This window comes from Capra hircus, chromosome 18, assembly GCF_001704415.2.
Source record: "Capra hircus breed San Clemente chromosome 18, ASM170441v1, whole genome shotgun sequence".
In the NCBI taxonomy this organism is placed as follows: Eukaryota; Metazoa; Chordata; class Mammalia; order Artiodactyla; family Bovidae; genus Capra; species Capra hircus.
The window spans coordinates 36,145,464-36,165,970 of record NC_030825.1 but is presented as its reverse complement, the minus strand read 5'-3'; the positions used below and the strand labels follow the sequence as shown (position 1 = coordinate 36,165,970).

Below are 20,507 nucleotides of genomic sequence, written 5' to 3'. Positions count from 1 at the left end.
GGAGGGCCATAGGGCCTAACAGTCCTTCCCGGGACCTCCTCCCACCGTCCACCACCCATATCAGGGAAGCCCTGGGTCACAGAGTAGAAAGTTTCTATCTCCCTCACCACATGCCCTCTTGCCCCCTTCTCACACCTCAAAACACCCAGACACATGGGCGCAGGACACACATCCATCTGAGAGATGTTTAATGTATCTTAGGTTCAAGGTACACAATTCAGGGCAGGTGCTAACCCCAGGAAAGTCACCTGCCACCCAGTCAGCCCCCTTTCCATTGTAGTCAGGCCTCTCAGCCCCAGAGCAGTGGAGCAGTGATCCTGAGATACCTAGCTCCTTTCCTGTTCAGGAAAAAATGAGACAGTGTGGGAGGCCAGAGGCCACCATCTCCCCTCCTCACAAATCTCAGACCCAAGGATCTGAAAGGTCCAAAGCCAGGTGCAGAGCAGCAGATCCCCAGAGTGATGCCAGCTAGGAAGCAGCCGTGACCCGAAGCCTGGCCCAACCCTGTGGCCTCAGTCCTGGAAATGGAGTAACTATTGCCCCGAGACTGGCAGCAAAGGGGAGAAGATAAAGCAAGGAGTGGAGACAGATTCCCACTGCCCCAAACCAACTGGCTATGGGTAGCTGAGACAACAGGGTAGCAAAGCCTGCTGCACCTCCCAGCCCAGTCCCTCTGAGGACCAGCCCCTCGTGGAGCCTCACTGCCAGGGTACTGTCCTTGAGCTGACGCTGGGGCAGGGTGGAGTGCGGGTCAGCCCAGTGTCAGCTGAGGAGAGATGCCCTTGCTTGGGGGACAGGAACTGCTCCCCAGGAGGACCCGCTGGGGAAGGGGCATGAGCTCCCCTTGTCTCTGGGCCTTGCCTCTAAAACGTCTGGACTGGGTCTTGAACCAGAGTTAGGGCCTTATTGAAAGGGAAGGTGGCAGGAGTTTAGGAGTAAGGAGGGTGGTGAAAAGGGTTCCTGTGAGGACCAGCCCAGGAGACCCTTCTGACCCACCCCAAGGGAGCCCAGCTGCTACTTCAGTCTAGGCCCCTCTAACCCCATGTCCGGTTGAGTGGGCTCCTCTGCCCATTGTGCAGGGAAGACTTCCATGGGGGCCCCAGCCCCCTGCTCCTCCCCGAGTCTCTGGGCTACAGCCGGCCACCTTTGTTGAAGTGGATGCACCAGTGGGAGTTGGCGGTGCCGGGGCTGAGATGGGTGTGGTCCTCTTGTCCCATGAGGGGCTGCAGCTCCTGCTGCCGGGGGATGTCAGCGCTGCTCTCACTGCGAGAACGACCCGCCTTGGCCAGGCTCGGGGGGAAAGCAAAGCAAGAGCGAGGATCAGAGGAGAGGGGCAGCTTGAGAGGGGCCTGGGGCTCTTCCGGGGCCCGTGGGCGGGGAGGCAGGCGGGTCATGGTTGGGGCCTGAGTACACGGTGGGGATGCCAAGCTCTCCAGGGACGAGATGCTCTGGTTCCAGCCTGTCTGCATGTCCACGGGCACAATCTTGGTGGTTTCTGAGGACACGTAGACGGCCAGGTCCCCCTGCCCACTCTTCCAGGGCAGCTCCTTCTCCGCACAGGTTGGGGATGGGGGGATGATGCGTGGGCTGGGGCACACCTCAAGGCTCCCTGGGGACAGAGCACACACACACTCATTGCCAATCCAGTGGACACTTTCTCAAGTATAAGCACAGAAGTTCATTCTGCAGTCGCCTTGCAGCATCCATTTGTGCAGTTATTGGATGCACGCCTGGCCAAGGGGAAGCACCACAGCTGGGTTTGCTCCCCACTGTGTCCCCGGCACCTAGCACAGGACTGAGCATGTAGCAGTTGCTCAGCAAATACCTATTGAACAAATGAAAACAACTAGAACAAAACAAAGCGAGAGCAAGGCAGGAAAAAACCCATCTATGATCAGCCCTCAGCCAACTTGCAGTGCCAGGCTTAAACCACATCCTGCTAGGCCCCCGGCCCAGGGTGAGGAAGATCTCGAGGCTTGGCCACTGTGCTCCTTGCCTGAGTTCCCACCGCAGCCCTTTGGTGGGACAGAGTCCAGGAGTCTGAGCTCACGAAAAATTAAAACAGGCTAAAGCTGAGCCACAAAGGGGATGCCAGAGCACAGGGGATGTGAGCCGAGAATCCCAGAAGTGCGGGCACCCATAACGGAAGGCTCAGCCACGGCATTACAGAAAGGCTGAGGTTCTGAAAGAGGAAAGCAGGGAAGGAACAGCCCTCTGGCTATCTACCACCCCTTCATCTCCAAAGTCAAGCTCAGTGCCTTGCCTATAATAGGTGCTCAGTATGTGTCTGCTCACTGATAAAGTCCTGAGCAGTCCTGTGAACCTGACTTCAAGTGCTCCATGTTATGAAATGTATTGATGCTGTGACTGAGAGTGAAACTACCTCCCTGGAATGCTGTGTTAAATTTTAATAACAAATTTCAGTGTTCACCTTTAGAGGATATCAGGTAACTATTGGTCTGAAAACTGATAAGTGAAAGGAAAAATTCAAGCATTTATCCATTCTTCCCTATATGAACTGTACCTCAGACTGACTAAGTAATTGATAAGGGAAGGGTTTTTAATACAAGAATTCCTGCTAATCAATGCAAACAAAAAATAGACATAGAATATCAGCATTGCGCAACCCAGAATGAACTGTTGGATGTGGCAGTGATCACCAGTGACTGGAAGACCACCTGATGAAAAACTGACAGGGAGTTTGATAATGGGTGGCTCAGGCTAACAACAACTGAAGCCAGTAGTCAATATTAACCTACAAAAAGAGAGACAGCCAGATGGTATATGCTCCCTGGTGAGATGTAGTGGGAGGTATAACATCACCACCTATGGAGTATGCTTATCAAGTCTGATCTAGATTTAATTACTGATTTGAAGGAAATATAAAGGTCAGTGAAACAGACATATTAAATGATGCTTAGGGGATGCAATCAGCAAAATCCAGACAAGGAAAGACTGGGGGACAAATAACCGAGTTATTTCAATAAATACAGTGCAAGGAAAGAAAGTATGGTGGGGGGACCTATAAATCAGGGTTTTTCAAACTTGACACTGTCAAAGGAGCAGAGACTCTGCTGTAGGGAGCTGTCCTGTGTATTGTAGGGTGTTTAACAACATCCCTGGCCTCTACCCACACATTGTAGAGGTACCCTGCCTGCTGTGACAATGCAAGATGTTTCCAGACAGTACCCTAGGGCAGGGGTCCCCAACCTCCAAGCTGTGGACCACCACTTCCTGTCAGATCAGCAGTGGCACTAGATCAGAAACAAAGTGCACAATAAATGTAATATGCTTGAATCATCCGCACCCATCCCCAGTCCGTGGACAAAATGTCTCCTATGAAATCAGTCCCTGGTGCCAAAAAGGTTGGGGACCGCTGCTCTAGGGGACAAAATCACTACTACCTCCTCAAGAACCAGTGTTATAGGTTAAAAGAGACTTAGCCACCAAATTTCATGTGTGGGTCTTTGTCTGGATTTTTATTTGAACAACCTACTGTAAAATGAAGACAATCAGAGAAATTTGAACATGGACTGGATATCTGATAAAAAAGATTTTGGATATGATAATGGTATTGTGGTTATATTTTTAAGAAGGATCCTTATCTTTTAGAGATACTTGCTGAAGTATTTGGCAATAAAGTGGTATGATATTTGCAATTTGCTTCAAAAGAATCCAGTGAAGAGAGGGGCATAGTGAAGATGTAAGTGAAATAAGATCAGTTAGGAGTAGGTAATTATTGAAGATGGGTGGTAGAGAGATGAGAGTTTATTCTACTATTCTGTCTACTGTATATTTTGAAATTTTCTGTAATGGGATGTTTTTTAAAAGACACCTGAGAATTCTTGAGCCAACTGGCAGTGGTAGTTAGCATTCTGAGTTCATTAGGTCTCCACATACGGAAGCATATATATGTTGGTTTTTATCTACAGTAATGCCATTTTGATGAATGCAGGCTCCTCTCTCAGGTCCGGCTGCCACCCTTACGGGGGGCTGTACCTGAGGGCTGGTGTGCTGAGCATGGGTCACAGCAGAACCTGGTGTTAGGTTTGCTTGTCACCTTGTGTTTCTCGCCAGAGTGTAAAGGGAGGCAAGTGAAATGGCTGTGAGCTTTGGAATCAAATTCTGGTTCTGCTGATTTCTAGACAAGTCCCAAGTTCCTTTGAGCTCGGTTTCGCCATCTTGATTGTTGTGAGGATTGAATCAGATCATAGATGTCAGATGTCTGACATAAAAGAAATGCTGAGTAAATGCTGGTTGATGGATGAATGAGCAGATAGGCAGAGTGACTGTATGGAGTAAAGGCCATCAGCAAAAGGGGAGGAAGCCAACTGTGTAGCTCCAGTTTGCTCCAGAGGGAGGCAGGCAGGAGGAAGCCGTTACCTGAGACCTTGCCCTCTTGGAGGACCTCACTGGTGGCCCGAGCCACAAAGATGATCCCCTCGTCATCCTCCTTCTCTGTCTCCGAACTGTCACTGTCCTCCTCCTCCTCAGACTCCACGGTTAAGATCACGGCAGCTGGACAGGGACAAGAGCTGAGTGGGATTGGCCAGCCCAGTAGCTGCCTCTTGGTACCGCACCACCCGGAGCCCAAACCCTCGTCCGTCTAGGAAGAGCCCACAGTTGGAAGAGACACCTGCTTTGTCCTGTGGCTGTTACAGCACTGGCCTAGGGGGGTGGGGGAGCTTGAGAGGAAGGGGCATGGGGCTCCAGAGCTCCAGGAGGCAACAGGAAAGACAGATCCTCAGAGGAAGCATCAGGGAATCACACTTCCCAGCACCTTCATCTTCTCTCAACCCTAGATCCCATCGTCAGCTGGAAGCATAAACATCTGGAATGCTGGAAGGCCCATCAGCGTGCAGCTCTTCTAGGGCCCTGGTTTTACTGCAGGGACACTGGACCCCAGGGCCCACCCATCCTTCAAGGCCCAGACCAGGCTCCATTTATGACACGTTCTCCAGGTCCTCAGGGTCTGTAGCCTGGAGTTAGCTCTCAGGTGTCACAGACGTCTAGTAACTGCTGAGACCTGTCCATCTAGTTCTAAGGGGAAGAGCCCCAGCTCATGTCATTGAGTGCTATGCAGAGGAGGTCCTTCAGGCTTCCAGTCGATGGGCCCCTGCCCTTCCCCTCCCCATCCCATCCTTAACACCACCCCACTCCCTGCTTGCCTGTGTCATGGAAGCCCAGGTCTCGAGGAGGTTTCCCATTTGTAGCCTCAGTGTTAGTCACGCCATCCTTCTAAGGACCAAAAAAAAAAAAAAAAGGCCTAAGCCTCTTGCCCTGACTCCAAACCCCAATCCTATCATCTGGTGGGGTCAACAAGAAGATAGGTCTTCCTGATGCCACACAGAAGGGAATCTGTGTCAATTATAGTGGTTCTATCATCCCTTGACCCCCCCCACCCCCAGCAAGTGTTTTAGAGTCTGATGGCCCCAGCAGAGATGCTCAGTACATCAGCCTGGGCTGAATAAGAAATTCATGGAGTCCCCACACCCCTTCCCCAGCAAGGAATCTGCCTCTTTCCTGCTCACTCCACCTCTGGTAGGTGGTCCTGCTGTCTTGGGCAGGTGACCACAAGAGGCTGCTCTCCCTCTAAAGGCTTCACCTTCCCCTCTGGGGCTCCAGCAAGATGCAAAAGGGAACCCAAGCTGCTGCAGCCCCCAGGTCCCCGAGGCTGGATTCCAAAACCTCATGTGAGCTCAAAACCGCATGCCATCAGCCTGCAGCTGCAAACAGGAGTCCTAGAGAAAGCACATGCCTTCTTGCGGCCAGCCTTGCGAGGTCGTGGTTTGCTCTTGGTGAAGCAGATGTTGTGCTTGGTGGACTTAAAGGACTCCAGCCGCCGCTTCATGTTCTGCTGGAAGACTTCCTTGTCCTGGCGCTCCTGCGCGTCCTCAGAGATGAAGTGGCGGCTGCAGCTGGCTTTGTACTGGCAATGACAGCCCCACCCTGCCATGAGGCTTGGTGTCCTGCCGCCCACAGGAACCCCACGCCACAGCCCCAGGGTCACCATGGCTCCTACCAGCCTGCTGTTTCCAGAACTAGCCATGGAGTGAAAAAAAAAAAAAAAATACAATAGAGACCCAGCCAGACTCTATATTCTCAGTTCTTTATCCCAGAACCTACCCCCTCAAATTTGGCTTTCCTTATCCCCTCTTGCCCTCTCCCGGTTTTCTCAGATGTGAAGTGACAAGACACGGGGGATCCTGTGCCCTGTCCTCAGGGCTGCCATGAAACCAGTTTCCTTCTTTGCACCTCAGTTTATCTGAGCCTAGTCCACATGCCTGGCCCATTTGCCTTCTTGTGACTACACAGGACTCTGTCCAGCTGGCCCTCCCCACTTAGCCCTTTCTGCAGCTGCCACCATGACTCCTCAGGCTGCAGGAACTTCCACGACTATCTCTTGCCACCTCAGATCCTCTCAGTCCAACCATACCTGTGCCCAGTTCAGTACCACTCCCACCATCTGCTCTTTCCAATTCTTCCTCATAAAGAGCAAGCCCACTACACCCTCACCTGACCTGTCTCCACCTCTGGCCGTGACTGCTTAGCAGCCTTTTCATTACCTCCTGGTAATTTCCCAAAGTACCACACGTGTTCCCAATCATTCTTGTCCTGCCGCACCCCCCCAGGCTGGTTTCTTTCCTTTACGCTTCATATTTTCTGCTTCCCTGAGCCGGATCTAAGAATCCCCTTTAAGTCTCCTCCCAACTGCCCTCTTCTACACACTCATGCAGAGGTGTGCCTCTCTCCCTAGGGTAGGGGTGGATGGGTGCATAAGCCCAGCTCCTTCACAGGGCTCCTCACTCCCCACTCCTTGCCTCCATCAGTTCCTTCTCTCCATCAGTTCCTCCCTCCCAGTCCTCCACCCTCTTGCATCTTCAGTCCTTCCCTGGCCACCGCCCCCTGCCTCTGCTTTTAGACCTGTTCCTGCCCTTACCTCCTTGAAAAACGCCTTTCCATTGACACCATTGCCTTGCTTTTACTGCTAAACCTTTACACTTACATTCTGACACTTCCCCTAGTACCCATTAATTCCTTGAATGTCAGAAATAGAGCTGGGGTGGGAGCAAGGGAGGTTGCCTGACTGCAGCACCACTGTGCAGCTTTCTGCCAGGTCATCAGTACCTTGGCCTCTGGTTAGGCAACATCCGTGCAAAGTCCAGCCCTCCTCTTGCCCCAGGCCTCTGAGACAGCTCTGAGGGGCATCAGCTACTGCCCCTCCAAGGGCTCCTTCTCTCACCTCCTCTGCTGGCTCCCCTTCCTTTTCTTCCATATGCATTCCCCAGCATTATCCTTGGCCCCCTCTCCCATCTCAATGCTCTCCCCAGTGAAAGTATCGACTCTCTCAGCGCCAGCCAGCACAGTGATAAATCTGTGCTTCCCAGACACCAGCCATCAGACCAGCTGCATTTCAGCCCCCTCAAGGGGCTTATTAAGAGCAGATTCCTCATCCCACTCCACTAATCAAACTCTGCAGGAGGTGAAGCCAGGAATATGTATTCTAGTAAGCTCCCCAGGAGATTCTGATATAGCCAGGCCAGGAAACCTCTGCTGTAGATTGCTTCCAAATCTTTTTATCTCCAGCCTGTCTGTCTCTCTCTTTTAAACTATAATCTAGTGTTTCTAACTGTATACTAGACACTTCTGTCTCTAATGATATTTCTGTGAAGAACATGAGGAATTATGGATTGCGTGCTGGCATAACTAAGTGGATTTAGAACTGGTTCAGTAACCATACCCCCAAAATTCTTGATCCAGGTCAGTCTGGAGGAAAGTCTTTAGTAGCCGACCACAGGGCTCTGTCCTCAGCTCTATCATGTTCATTTTTATGTTGATTTTGATGAATACAGAGTTAACAGGCTTTACAGAATTTTATATGATGTGAATCTGAGGAGATTTTTGGTGACCGACATGGGATCCAAACGATGGAATGATGGGCTAAATCAAATAAGATGACATTTTAACAAGGATAAGCACAATCATAATCCAGTTTTTTTTTTTTTTAGTTGACTACACAAGAACTGGTTGGACGAAACCCATTGACCAATCTTACATACACACCCACAAATCAACAGCCAGCCAATCATTATGTATCAATACTTCCTAATGTAATACAATAAGAAATACATAGCACAGCTATCAAATGTTCCTGAATACAACCAGGCCTCTAGATTGAACTACCAAGAAATACAGGGTACCAAGGATAACATATCAGATACCACCTCTGGAATACAATCAGCAAAATCTGTAAAGTGGAGAATTTTCTAAGACGATCTATCCAGTTTCTTCAGCAAATAAATAAAAAGGAGGGAAAAAAGGAAGAAGAAACTATTACAAATTAAAAAAAAAATAAAAAGACATACTTACTAAAAATGCAAAGTGTGGACTTTATTTGGATCCTGACTTGAACAAACCAGATGGAAAAAGGTATGTATTGAACTCTGGCTGGATATTTGAGGTGAGGTGAGAAGGAATCACTGTTACTTGTTGTATGTGGTAATGGTACTATGGCTTTTTTGGAAAAAAAAAAAAATTCTTGCCACCTAGAGATACATATGGAAATATTTAGAGATGATATGCTGTCTGGAGTTTGCTTTAACATAATAAAGTGTAGATAGGGTGTAAAGGGAAATTATTGGAGCTGAGTGATGGTTAAATGAGTTTCTTTATTCTCTCTAGTTTTGTGAATGACTAAAATTTTCTATAAGAAAAAGTAAACCAAACCAAAAAACAAAAGCTCCACAGGTTGGATGAGACAGGGTTTCACAGCCATTAACTGAGGAAGACATGAGGGGTGATTGCCTGATTGTACGAACAGTGTGAGGTCTCAGGGTGATGAGCCAGAGCTGGAGGGATCCTGGGCTGCGAGAAGAGAAAGGCATCTTCCATAACTAGAAAGGTTAAAGGTCCCCTGTGCCTGGCCCTGGCCAACCACAACTAGCATAGCACCTTCCATCTGGGGCCTCTTTGGCCACAGCAGTGAAAGCCTGGAATCCTAACCACTAGTCCACCATAGAATTCCTAGGGGCCTCATTTCTAACGGCTGAAGAAGACACACCAGGGACAGAAGCTGCTGGCCCGAAGGCAAGAAGACCTCTGTGTGGAAGGAAGCTGTTTTGACATCTTTGCAGGCTTTTGCTCTGCAGAGGTGCAGAGAGTCAAATCAGGCCCAGAGGGAGCAAATTAAAGGGAAAGAATTCCCGTCTCTGTAGAAACGGCCTTGACTGTTAAAGCTGCCAAGAATGGTCACAGCTGGCTTCTCATTTCAGAAAGGTTCAAGGTAATGGGTTGCTGCCCCCTTGCGGGGTTGCAGCAGATTCCTGCCTGGATGGGTTGGGCCTTTCCAACCCCGAGGTTTCACAACCTGCATGGGACTCACTCATGTTACCTTAACTGGATGTCTGCCTCCCCCAGGTTAAGCTGTACCCACAGCCTCCTTGGCACTCCTGCTTCTGTCTGTGACCCCCGTCAAGCCCTCTATAACTCCTCTCCTTTTCCTGGCAGATTTTACAGTCCTTTGTGCCCTTCTTCCTTCCAGCCACCCAGCTCTAATCTGCAGTGTTTCACTCCAGCTTCCCAACTGGCTCTCCCGGCCTCTCAACTCACCCCGTCCAATTAGATCTGCTCTCTGCTACCAAACAAGACATCCTTAAACCATCCTTGTAACAGGCCAACCTTTCTCAAAACAACAACAACAAAAAAACAAAACTAAAGGTTATAACCAACAAGATGAAGCCCATGCTCTTCAACTGGGCATCTACAGCTCTCTACAAGCTGGTGCCAGTTGCCTCTTGAGCCTTGGATCGCAGCCTCCCCCAGACCTCACTCCCCCTCAGGACTCAGAGGTCCTGCCTGCTCTCACCCTGCGGCGCGGCTTGTAGAGGCCTCCACAGAGCAGGTGGTGCATTGCCGTGTCCTCCCGGTCCCGGCCACTGCGCACCGTGTCAATCACCTGCAGATCCAGACACGCTCCACTGCCACTCTCCCTCCTGCGGGCGGCGGGAACACGTGTGCTGGGGAGGGGCTGGGGGGCGCGGACCAGGGAAAGGGCAGAAGCAGAGGGGCTCACAGATCTTGCCCAGAAGGGATTCAGAGAGAGGGCCCAGTAGGAAGGAGCGTGGGAAAGCGGGAGGGGGCTCCAGGACTTACAGCAGGTTGGTGACGGAGGTCTCTGCCACGGAATTGCGGCTGGGCATGGAGGGCAGAGTGAGCCCAGAGGAGGACAAGACGTGGCCTCCCTGCAGGGGCCGTGTCACAGGTCAGATGGCAGTCAGATGAAGGTGGCGCAGACAGAGCGGAATGAAAGGAATAACACCAGTTAACACACTTTGCTCTCGATGTTCCAGGGACTACGCTAGGTGCTTTTTTATACTGCACCTACAAAACTCTGTGACAGAGGTACTCTTACTGTCGCTTTCTTACAGTTGAGGAAACCGAAGCTCAGGATAAATGACTTACCCAAGGTCACAAGCCTGAGATGATAAGAATCTGAGCCATGTCTGCTGATGCCAGAGTCCAGCTGTCTCCCACCTTTCTGCACTGCCCACTAGACTCTAAACGTCTGCATCAGGCCGGGCTCATTCCTGTAGCTGCCACTTCACAAGTCCATGGAGTCTACTGGGAATTCCCAACTCCCTGCTCAGGGCCTGCCTGCCTGCTTGTCACCGCTTCCTGCCTTGCCCTGCTGGCCACCCGCCCATTCTCCATTGTCTGCTGGCCCACCTGATCCACAAAGCTGATGGCGTCCCGGATGTTGAGTCTGTAATACACATCCCAGATCTGGTCCCGGATGCGGTAGGCTGAGCGCCGCATCAACAGTTGACTCAGGTACTTCTTATCAAACTGCTCCCACCTACAGAGGATGCCAGGCCCCATCCTGAGTGCTGGCCCTTCCTCAGACAGGGCCGGGGCACTGCCAGTGCGGGGCCCACATCTCTTGGTGTGGGCATTGGTCAGGGAGAATCTGGAAGCTGCTCCCTGCCCTTACGGAACTGACAGCACCTGACACTGACGAAGTTATGACATGTAACTATAAAGTCACAACCATGATAGGAACTACAAGGATATTATAGAGTCTGATGGGGATTTGTCCTAGTCAGGGAAGCCTCCCTAAGGACATGATGCCTGTGGTAATATCTGAAGGATGAACAGAGGGGTTAAGGAGGCAAGATGGAGGGGAGGGAATGTTTTAGTAGAAAGAACAACATGTGCAAAGGTCCTGGTGGCCAGGGCAGGGGGAGCATGGTGGGTCCTGAGTTTCTAAAACAGGGTTCGTTTCATTGGCAGGCCAAGAGTCACAGTGGACCACAAGGTGGCTGGAGTCTGGAGGTGCCAGACCACGCAGGGCAGGGCCAGGCAGGCCTCACTGGGGAAGCTTATCTTATCCTGAGAGTACGGGGACACCAGCACTGCCTGTCCTATGGGGACCTGCGGGGGCTTCAGGGACAGGTCACCCAGCCTGTGCCTGGCTGCGTCCCTTCTCAGAAGTGTGGTATGTCCCCCATGCTGCCCTGACTGGTGGGGGAGGGGTGCTGCTGCTGAAGGAGCCTGGGTGCAGCTCCCTCACCTGTCCCTCCAGTAGTGATAGCCATGGTGCCCCACAACGTCCTCCACTGCAGCCAGAATGTGGTCAAAAGTCTAGAAGGGGGGTGGGTAGGGGGACCGGATCAGGACTCTGCTCAGAATAGGAGAAGGGAGAGAGGGACAGGTGGGGGCATGGGGTTCTGGTACCCACGTGCTCATGCAGCTCCTGGTTCAGGGTGGGTTTGTGATGCTCACTCCTCTTCACCTTCAGCCACTTGACCAGTGGCTTGATGGTCAGGCCCTATGGACAGGCAGCTGGTGAGCCCTGCCCTGGCCAGTTCTCTGCCGCCTTTCTCTCCCAACGGTTAGGCTTCAGCTTCCATATCTCCACCTAACTGCTCTCAAAGTCTGGGAAGTCAAGCCCCTGCAGCCCCCAACAGGAAAAGGAGCCCCTCTCCCATAGGCTCCAGGCCTCCCCAGGGCCTGCCAGACCCTCTCCCCATCTGGCTTCCTGGGTGCTCCCACCTGCACGATGACTGTGAAGAAGACCACCACAATCGTGGTGGCTACAAAGTAGTCCTTGGCAGGGACCTTGGTCCTGTCCAGGAGGATGACGAGAGCGAAGGCCACAGCCCCCCGCAGGCCCCCATAGGACATCACCACCTGGTCAATCTTGTCCAGAGGGACCAGCCGGAACTGATTCAGCACCCACGTCTGCAGGACTACGCCTACAGCAGGAGGGAGGCCAGTGGGAGCAGGGTGTTGGGAGTGGAGGGCACTGGCTGCAGCTGGCACCCAGTATCAGGGCTCAGGTCTGAAGGGCTGGGAGGGCTGAGCAATACAGGGAGGACAAGGATGTGGACTCAGAGGGCGAGATGAGCTGGGGTAGGGGGCAGGGGCAGGGGGGGTAGGAAAGCAGAGGGTGCCGGCTATACCGAGGGCTCGGAAGAACAGGATGAAGAAGAGGGTGCCCAGCACCAGCCCAGAGTCCCAGGCCCACTTGGAAGAGTCCACAGCCGAGATGCCGAGCAGCATGAAGATGACGGTCTCCGCGCAGCTGGCTAGAGTCTTCATGGTGTACTTGACAGCTGTGCGGGACTTATGGGAGATGTTAGCCTCCACATACTTCTTACAGCCCAGGCCACACATAGTCGCCCTGGGAGAGGAATGGAGAGTCAGGGTGATGAGGAGGGGCTGCAGGAAGCACAGCCTCTGGGGTCTGAGCATGCACAGGAGAGGATGCCCGTCACAGGATGTCAGACTCAGAGCCAAAGCACAGTGAGGCATGGAGCCCGTCCCAGGCTGGTAGGGGTAATCCTGGGCTAAAAGGATTGGAATCGCCAGGCTTCCCACTCAGTACCTTCTGGAGGGGAAGGCAGGGAAAACATGATCTGACTGGCACAGACTGCCTGAAGCGACTTTCAGAGTTCTGTAGCCACCAGAGCCATGGCACCAGGCCTCAACGTCCACGTGTGGCTCAGCGCACACCCCAGAGAACACTCTGGGCAAGGGAAAATTGGGTTCTGGGGGCCCAGGACAGTTCTAGAAGCAGGTCCTGTAATGTTCCCTGAGGTTAAGTGTCTCCCCTGGGAAATTTGAAGCTCCCACTCGGGGAAACCTACGGACTCCTCAAGGTCCTGCTTCTGTCTGTGTGAAGGGCAACCATCTCCAGCGCCCCCTCCCAGCTGCCTGCGTGCTCGGCGCCCCCAGGACTCACGCAAGAATGGCAGAGAGCGAGGCCATTTCAGCGGTAAGGTAGGCTGCATAGGCGAGGAGGAAGACCAGCAGCGGCTCGATGATGCGGACCCGCTTGGTGAAGCGTGTGGTCAGGGCCAGGAGGAAGGCAAAGACTAAGCCCACGGCTGCCCCGCCCAGACTGACCACAAACAAGGAGGCTGGGGGAGGAGTGGGTTGTCAGCATGACCCCTGGCCGGGACCCCTCCCGGGCCAACAAGACTGCTGCCTGGCGGGGAGTGGAGGAGGATGCCCACCATGCTCCCCAGGGGTCAGGAGTTGCAGGAAAGCCCCTCCTTCTCGGGTTCTCAGGGCCCTGTTTCTCCGTGGAGGAGGGAAGGGAGGGATGAGGCACCCCAGCAGCATCCTCTGTCCAGACGCAGTGGGGGAGGGGCTCAGCAACCCGAGGGAGGCAGCCTCCAGTGCCCGCCAAGAGGGGGGAGATACTGACCGACTCCCTTCAGGTAGTCAGTGGCCCGCACGTTGGCAGAGCCCATCTCCACAAAAGAGTTGCAGACCTTGTACAGCACCTGAGTGAGAAGTGGTGCATCAGGAGTGATGATGGGGCAAGGCGGAGACCGGATTTCTTCCCCAGGGGATCTGGAGAAGGGTCTGAGCCTGGTCAAAAGCATGGCAGCATGGGGTCGAGCAACAGCAGCCCACTGTGCACTCTCACCACGGTGACTGCATCGTTGAGCAGGGACTCGCCAAAGACGATGATAAAGAGGGTCTCGTTGACGTGCACCTCCTCAAAGACAGCCAGCACAGCCACAGGATCCACTGCTGAGATGAGGCTCCCGAACAGCAGGAAGTCCAGCAAGCCAGCCTGCACTCTGGGGGCTTTCGAGGGACAGCAGACGGTGAGGTACTGAATTGCCTACAGCAGCCCCAGCAACAGGCTCAGACTGTTGAAACAAGGGTGCCCCGAGAGGACTTGGGACGGTGAAGAGTGCGTCAGCCTGCAGGTCAGGAGACCTTAGGTCCTGAGCCTAAGGACTGTCTTTGCCACTTACCCACTCTATGACACTGGCACTCTCACTGCCACCTGACTTCTCATAAGCCATACCTCCTCATATGCCTGCCTGACAAGACTGCTGCAGAAATCAACCAGGGAAATGGCTACAAAACTCTGTGCAACCTAGAGAGCTAAGATGGCACTGACAAGAAAAAACGTAGCAACAGCAATAATAACCACCATCAGGTGGAAATAGGCTGCTGACTGGCTTTATTAGGAGAACAAAAGAGTGCCTTCTCCCACATCATAGTTCTCAGCCTAAGGAAGGCAACATGCACAATTCTCAGCGGGAGGGGGAGGGGCTATCCATCCACGAGGGCTGAATACGGTATGACAAGCACCCAGCACTGGTGGGACTCGAACATCCCATGCAATCCACTTCTACATACTGAGAATAATAGTGTCTACCTCAGAAAGTTCCTTATTTAACCAGTGCCTAATACATAGTAAGCACTCAGTTGTTATTACCTATTACCGGGATTACTATGATTATGGTCTGATGTCCTCCCCTCCCTTCCTGCCCCCAAAGAGTTCACTGACCCCATAGGAAAACCAGGTTGGAGACCTGAGTGGAAATTGCAAACCTCCCCTTGCCTCTGGGAAGAATTCTGAATTATCAACTTTCAGGGTTGAGTGGGTTTGGGGCCCAGAAAATGAGAAAGAAGGGAGCAGAACAGGGCCGCCTGAAGGCAAAGAGCTCAGTAAAATGACCTTCTGCTAACCTTGGACCTGATATCAAATGAGTTTAAGGGCCTCTATTTCCTTGTCCATTAAATGGGATAAATGATACCCCCAGCAAGGTTGATATGAAGAGCCAGTGGGATGAGCAAAGAGAATACCTAGTGTAGTGTCTTGCATTCTGCAGACATATGATATGTATTTATTAAAATAATAAAAACAGAAAACCACCCTGATGTGACCTGGGCAGAGCCCTCAAAGGGATGTTGAGCTGTGCCTCAGGGGAGCCAGGCTGGCAAGTGGCAGTGTGGTAACAGAGGGCAGGAGGAAGCAGGGGGGCAATGCAGGCTTCCCAGCCTTGGCAGGCCATGCACAGCTGGGAGCCAGGCCCCTACTCAGCTGTCATCTGAAGAAGCCCAGACTCATCTGGCAGGGACCGAAATGAAGGCTGCAGGCCAATTTGGAGCACTGCCCAGTTGGGAAGGACCTAAGATGGAGGTCTCAGGGTATGGCTCTCGTCAACATAGGATCTTCAGAGCTGGAGGAGAAGGGAGCTGGGCAAAGAGTCTGGCAAAGCCCCCCATGGCTGGTCCACATCTTAGAGTCACTCACCCACAAGTCCAGCCTGCTGTAGGCCCCAGAGGGCAGCACCTGTTGTGAAGGCATTCCAGAGTGTGCCCACCACGGCATAGGTGAGGATGGCACCCAAATTGTCAAAGAACAGCCGGCTGGGCATGAAATAGCCTGAGTCCAGCACAATAGGAGGCAACAAGAAGAGGAAGAAGGTGCCTGGCTCCAGCTGGTACTCCGCTTTCTTGGCCACAGCCAAGACAATGCCCCCCAGTGCCAGTCCCAGCAAAATCAGCAGACAGCTCTCGGGGACCAGAGACGTCACCTTCCGAGACAAGTGAAACACTACAACACAAGAATAGGGTGGGAGGTATCATCAATTTATGAAGCACGCGCGCATGCACACACACGCACGCATGCGCACACACACACACACACACACACACACACACACATATGCACTGGCCTATAGCCTTCCAGTCAGATATTTATTCAAGGTCAGGACCCCCAATCCTGGAGGAAGAAGAAATTCAGGACTGCTAGAATCTCCAGCCTCCAGAGCTCCAAACTCTCCACTACAGCCACAGTTGTCTATTTCTTAGTGCTCCTGTCATGGTAACCTAGGTCTCTGCTTACTTTTTCCACTTCCGAAAATACCCCATCCTCTCTACTGTCATCCTCAAAGGACCTCACCTTTTTCTGCTCTCCCTTATCCATTGTCATCATTTGAACCTCAGCAAATATTAGGTACATTTTTATGCATAACATAGTTGTAAAAATCAGGGCCTGTGGAGTCAGTCTCCCTGGGTTCAAAGCCTAGCTCTTTCATTTACCAGTTCTGTGACTTTGAAGCAAATATCTTCACTTTTTTTTTTAATTGTTGGGCCGGGTGTTAGTTGCAATATGCAAAATCTCCAGTTGCAGCATGAGGGGATCTAGTTTCCTGATCATGGATGGAATCCAGGCCCCTGACACAAGGAGCTCAGAGTCTTAACACTGGACAGTCAGGGAAGTCCTAGTCCCTTTTTGACTTGCAGTTTTTTCATCAGTAAAATGAGAACAAAGACAGTACTGATCTCGTAGGATTGTTGCAAGGTTTAAGTAAGACGATCTGCTCAAAAGCAGTTAGCCCAGCATTTTGTAGTAAGTGCTCTATAAATGTTACCTTTTATTCTATTATTGTGTCCTGCCCTAGACCATAATGCATATTATACCTCCTAGAAGTACAGCAGATCTCCTAGCCCTGTGTGCTCTTTCATTATGTAGGCTCACTAAGGGCTCAGTAGTTTTAAAAGCAATAGATTTAGCAGTTAGACCTCGAGTTCTTCTTGTGGCTCCATCCTATCCTAATTGTGTGATCTCAGGCAAATTATTTAAATTCCTGAACTTCAATTTCTTCTCCTGTAATATGGGGGAAAATAACCTTCACAGGGTGAGGATAAAAATGATATAGTGTGAATGTGCCTAGCAGAATGTCAGACACATAATAGGATCTCAACAAATGTTAATTCAATATGATTCTGGGGGAAAGTAATAACATATCTGACCCTTGGAAAGAAGAGGAGGTATGGAATGATTTTCTAGCACTATTGCCACTCCTACCTTTGCCTCATCATATACTCTTTGGGCTTTCGATTGGGCCCTGGGCCAGGTGAGCTGCTCTCCCCAGATAATCCTTGGAGTGGTGGGTAGTGAGGGACATCTTGGTGTTAAGCTGTATGAGATGCAATGCTAAGACAGTGCCCTTTGGAAGCTGTACCCAGAGAGCCTAGGACAGTGCCCGGCCTGTGGTGGGATCTACCTAAACATTTGGTAGGAAATAAAAGGGAAAAAAAAATCCTAGCAATGAAGCTGGGGGAAGGTATTTCTGAACATTCTACCTATCTCTCCCCACCCCTAATCCCAAGGATTTTGTTGTTGTTGTTGATGATGAGAAAAAGGCTCTCTTCAACCTCTTCAACCTCCATAGGAGATGTCATCCAAGCTAGAAAAAGAACTATGATTTATGGGGGAAACTATAGCCATTGCTGCAAACCCTAAATAAGATAGGAACTCTCCACCTGGCAGACTTCTCAGCAGACCCAATTTTGGTTCCCAGATCTGAGGCTCCTCCCACCTTGCTCTCATTGCTGCCAGGCCCTAAGGTGAGCTCAGCTACAGCTCTTCCCACACTCAGCCCTACCTTTGGTCCCCCTTTCCTCTCCTTCAGGGACCTTATTCCATCCTTATCTCCAGAGCATGCATTAATCCCAGCACTGCAATCCAAAACCCTTCACAAAAGCCTGTTCTCTTACAGAACTAGGCTCCTTGAAGGCATTTCAAGCCCCATTTTCCATTATTAATGGGCTGCCACAGCAGAGTGGAGAGCTCCTCTGTTCCTGCCCAGCCCCCACTCCCAACTGTGTCCCTGGGGGAAGAAGGGGGCAAACTCTAGAAGGTGCGATTCCTATGTGAAGACTGTACTGGTGAGACTGGGAGTACAGGCTGTGCCAGCTTAGATGGGGAGTGAGTAGCAACGGCTCAGCTATAATTAGTCACCCCCACAGTGCAGTCTGCACAACAGGGAGAGGGAGGAGGGTCTCTGGTGGGAGGAGGGACCACTGGCTGCTCAAAAGTGGGGAGGAAGGGGCAGAGGCAAGGAAAAGCAGCTCTACTCACGAAAAGGAGTCTGAAGCACAGCCCTCAGTACTGTGCAGACTGAGGGAAATTGGATGTGTGAAAGCCTCTAGGGCAGGCAGCACATAGTAAGGCCCAATAAATGGAAGTTTCCCATACCCTGAGGTGGGAAGAGGTAGACTTGAATTGGAAGGGGGGAGACACAGCTGGGCACAAGAAGGGGACATCTTTAGGGGATAGAGGGGGATAGAGGAAAAGTGGCATTTTGGCCTCCCAAGAGAATGGACATTTGGAGGTGGCCTCCAGGGAAGGCTGCTTCCTCGGGACCAGGATGCTAGGGTTTGCCAGAGAATACCATCCCCTCAATGTCCCACACGCCCAGACTGCTGACAGGGGCTGGGGATTGGTGGAGGGGAGCCCAGACCAAAGAGCTGACTGCAAGGAGAAGAGGGGAAAGAGAGGGCAAAGTAAGCTAGGGATGGGGTCGGAGAGCGCTGGGGCGGCCATCTGAGAAGGCAAATCCTCAGGGCTCCCACGCGAGAAGGGGAGGAGGGGGATCCACAAGAGGAGGCGCAGAAACAAGGTGAGAGCCCGGATTTGCGGAATCGGAACCTAAAGTCGGGGCACTCTGCAAAAATCCGGCCCGGATCTGGGGACTAGGGGTTGGGGGCGGGTCCGCTGCCCGCCGCCCGCCCTGACGCACGCACACACGCACTCACCGATTTTAGCCAGGCTGGCCACCAGGATCCAGAGGGCTACCAAGTAGGGCGCCTCCACCTCGTGCCACTGCCAGCGGAAGAGCGCCAACCCTGGGGGAGGCTCACCCGGCGACCCTGGCTCCTGGGTGGGCTCTTCGGTTGCTCCTGCCCCCGCCAGGGGCAGCCCGAGCAGCGGCAGTGCGGCGCGCAGCATCCTGCCGCCTGCCTAGCACCCCTCCAGGCACCGCACAGCCGCCGGCCCCGTGTCGCCGCCGCCGCCGCCGCCGCCTACCGGCCTCCCCCGCGTCACAGGCACGTGGGGTCCGCTCCCCCCAATCCCGGCTCGGATACCCCCAACCCAGGTCCAGACTCCGAGACCCTGTCCCGGGCGTCCGTAGTCCGGACGCTTGCCCCTCCGCTCTAAACCAGTCTCGACTCTGGAAATCCCCCAATGCATCCCTCCCCCACAAGCTTTGCAACCTAGTCTTTCAAGCCCGTTCCCTCAAACCCTCCCCAAACCTCCCCCGATCCGTATTCAGAGCTGTGAGCGGCCACAGTCCCCAAGGGGCACCGCCGGGTCCCACCCGCCGGCGGCGACAGCCAGTCGTGGGAGTGACGAGGGTCTTCCGGGTGGCGAGGTATAGGCGAGAGGAGGGCGGCCCCGCCACCGAGAGTGCGGTCGGCGACTGGCAGCCGGCCCCCGGTACAGAGGCCGCGGACCCCGGCGCAGCCCGTGCAGACTGCAGGGGGCAGTGCGCCGTCGCCTTCAGCTCAGCCCTCGGGAGCCTAAGACCCCTGTGGGCGCCGCTCTCAGACCAGAGCTGCGCACGCGCACTAGGCCCTTTTAGAAAGCTGTGAGGGACAACTGTCCCCATCGTCCCCAGAAACCCCAAGGCCCAGATTGGGCCGAGTTCATCTCAGGCTGAGGAGGACTCTCCTCCTCTTCATTCACCAAATCGAGGGGCAACCGGCCTCCCTTTCCCCTAAACTAGTCTACCCTTCTCACCCTTTCCATGAGACAATGAAGAGAACGTATCTCTTCCCTAAACTACGAAAACCCCAACCTATCGATTCCCTTCAAACTAAAAAGAATTCACTCAACCTTTTTCCCAAACCTGAGGGGGCATTCGGCTTATCCCGCCCTAAACTGAAAAGGACCGTTTCCCCTTTTCACTGAAGTACAACCCATCCCTGTTCTTCCCCAAAATTGAGGGTAACGTGTTCTACCTCGCGGCCAAACTGAGTCATTCTGTCCTTTCCCCAGAATTAAGAGCATCCGTCCCTCTTTCTTCTCCAACTAGGGGTAAATCATCCCACCTCCTCCTTTGAATTGAGTGTAATCTATTTTCACTTCTTGATCCAAACTGAAAGGGACCCATCTCCCTGCTTCCTCCAAATGAAGGACGCCCATCCACTTCATACCTCAGCTGAAAGAAATCAGGACCTTCTGGTCCCTAAACCTAGGCGGACCTGGCTGGCCACGATTTGAAGAAATTTCCACCGCATCTTGCCCTAGCTGTCTCTCAAGAGAGCACAGCCTCACCGCCCCCAAGCCCAAAGAAAGCCTCTCGACGCTCTGCGCGTTCTCGCATTGGGTGGGGGGACGCGCGAGCTCGGGTTTTCCCGGGACTAGCCTGTGAACTAACGGGACCACGATCACGCCCTCTGAG

At 52.7% G+C, this 20,507-nt stretch overlaps 1 protein-coding gene across 3 annotated transcripts; it reads right to left on the bottom strand.

The window, feature by feature from the left end:
• Positions 172 to 20,428, bottom strand: SLC9A5 (solute carrier family 9 member A5). Of its 3 annotated transcripts, none has more exons than XM_018062142.1 (16): positions 20,260 to 20,428; positions 15,566 to 15,848; positions 13,937 to 14,100; positions 13,712 to 13,790; positions 13,244 to 13,421; positions 12,462 to 12,682; positions 12,052 to 12,254; positions 11,738 to 11,827; positions 11,570 to 11,640; positions 10,726 to 10,855; positions 10,153 to 10,241; positions 9,866 to 9,992; positions 5,759 to 5,929; positions 5,169 to 5,238; positions 4,384 to 4,518; positions 172 to 1,609 (listed from the first exon to the last, which is right to left on the bottom strand). In XM_018062142.1, exons 2-16 carry the CDS (start codon positions 15,687 to 15,689, stop codon positions 1,131 to 1,133), a joined length of 2,331 nt encoding a protein of 776 aa, XP_017917631.1. In that variant the 5' UTR covers positions 15,690 to 15,848; positions 20,260 to 20,428; the 3' UTR covers positions 172 to 1,130. The 3 variants fall into 3 exon arrangements, with proteins under 3 accessions (XP_017917631.1, XP_017917630.1, XP_017917632.1); XM_018062141.1 differs by lacking the exon at positions 20,260 to 20,428 and adding an exon at positions 18,859 to 19,198 and having other exon boundaries at positions 15,566 to 15,868; XM_018062143.1 differs by lacking the exon at positions 20,260 to 20,428 and adding an exon at positions 18,859 to 19,198 and having other exon boundaries at positions 13,244 to 13,335; positions 15,566 to 15,868.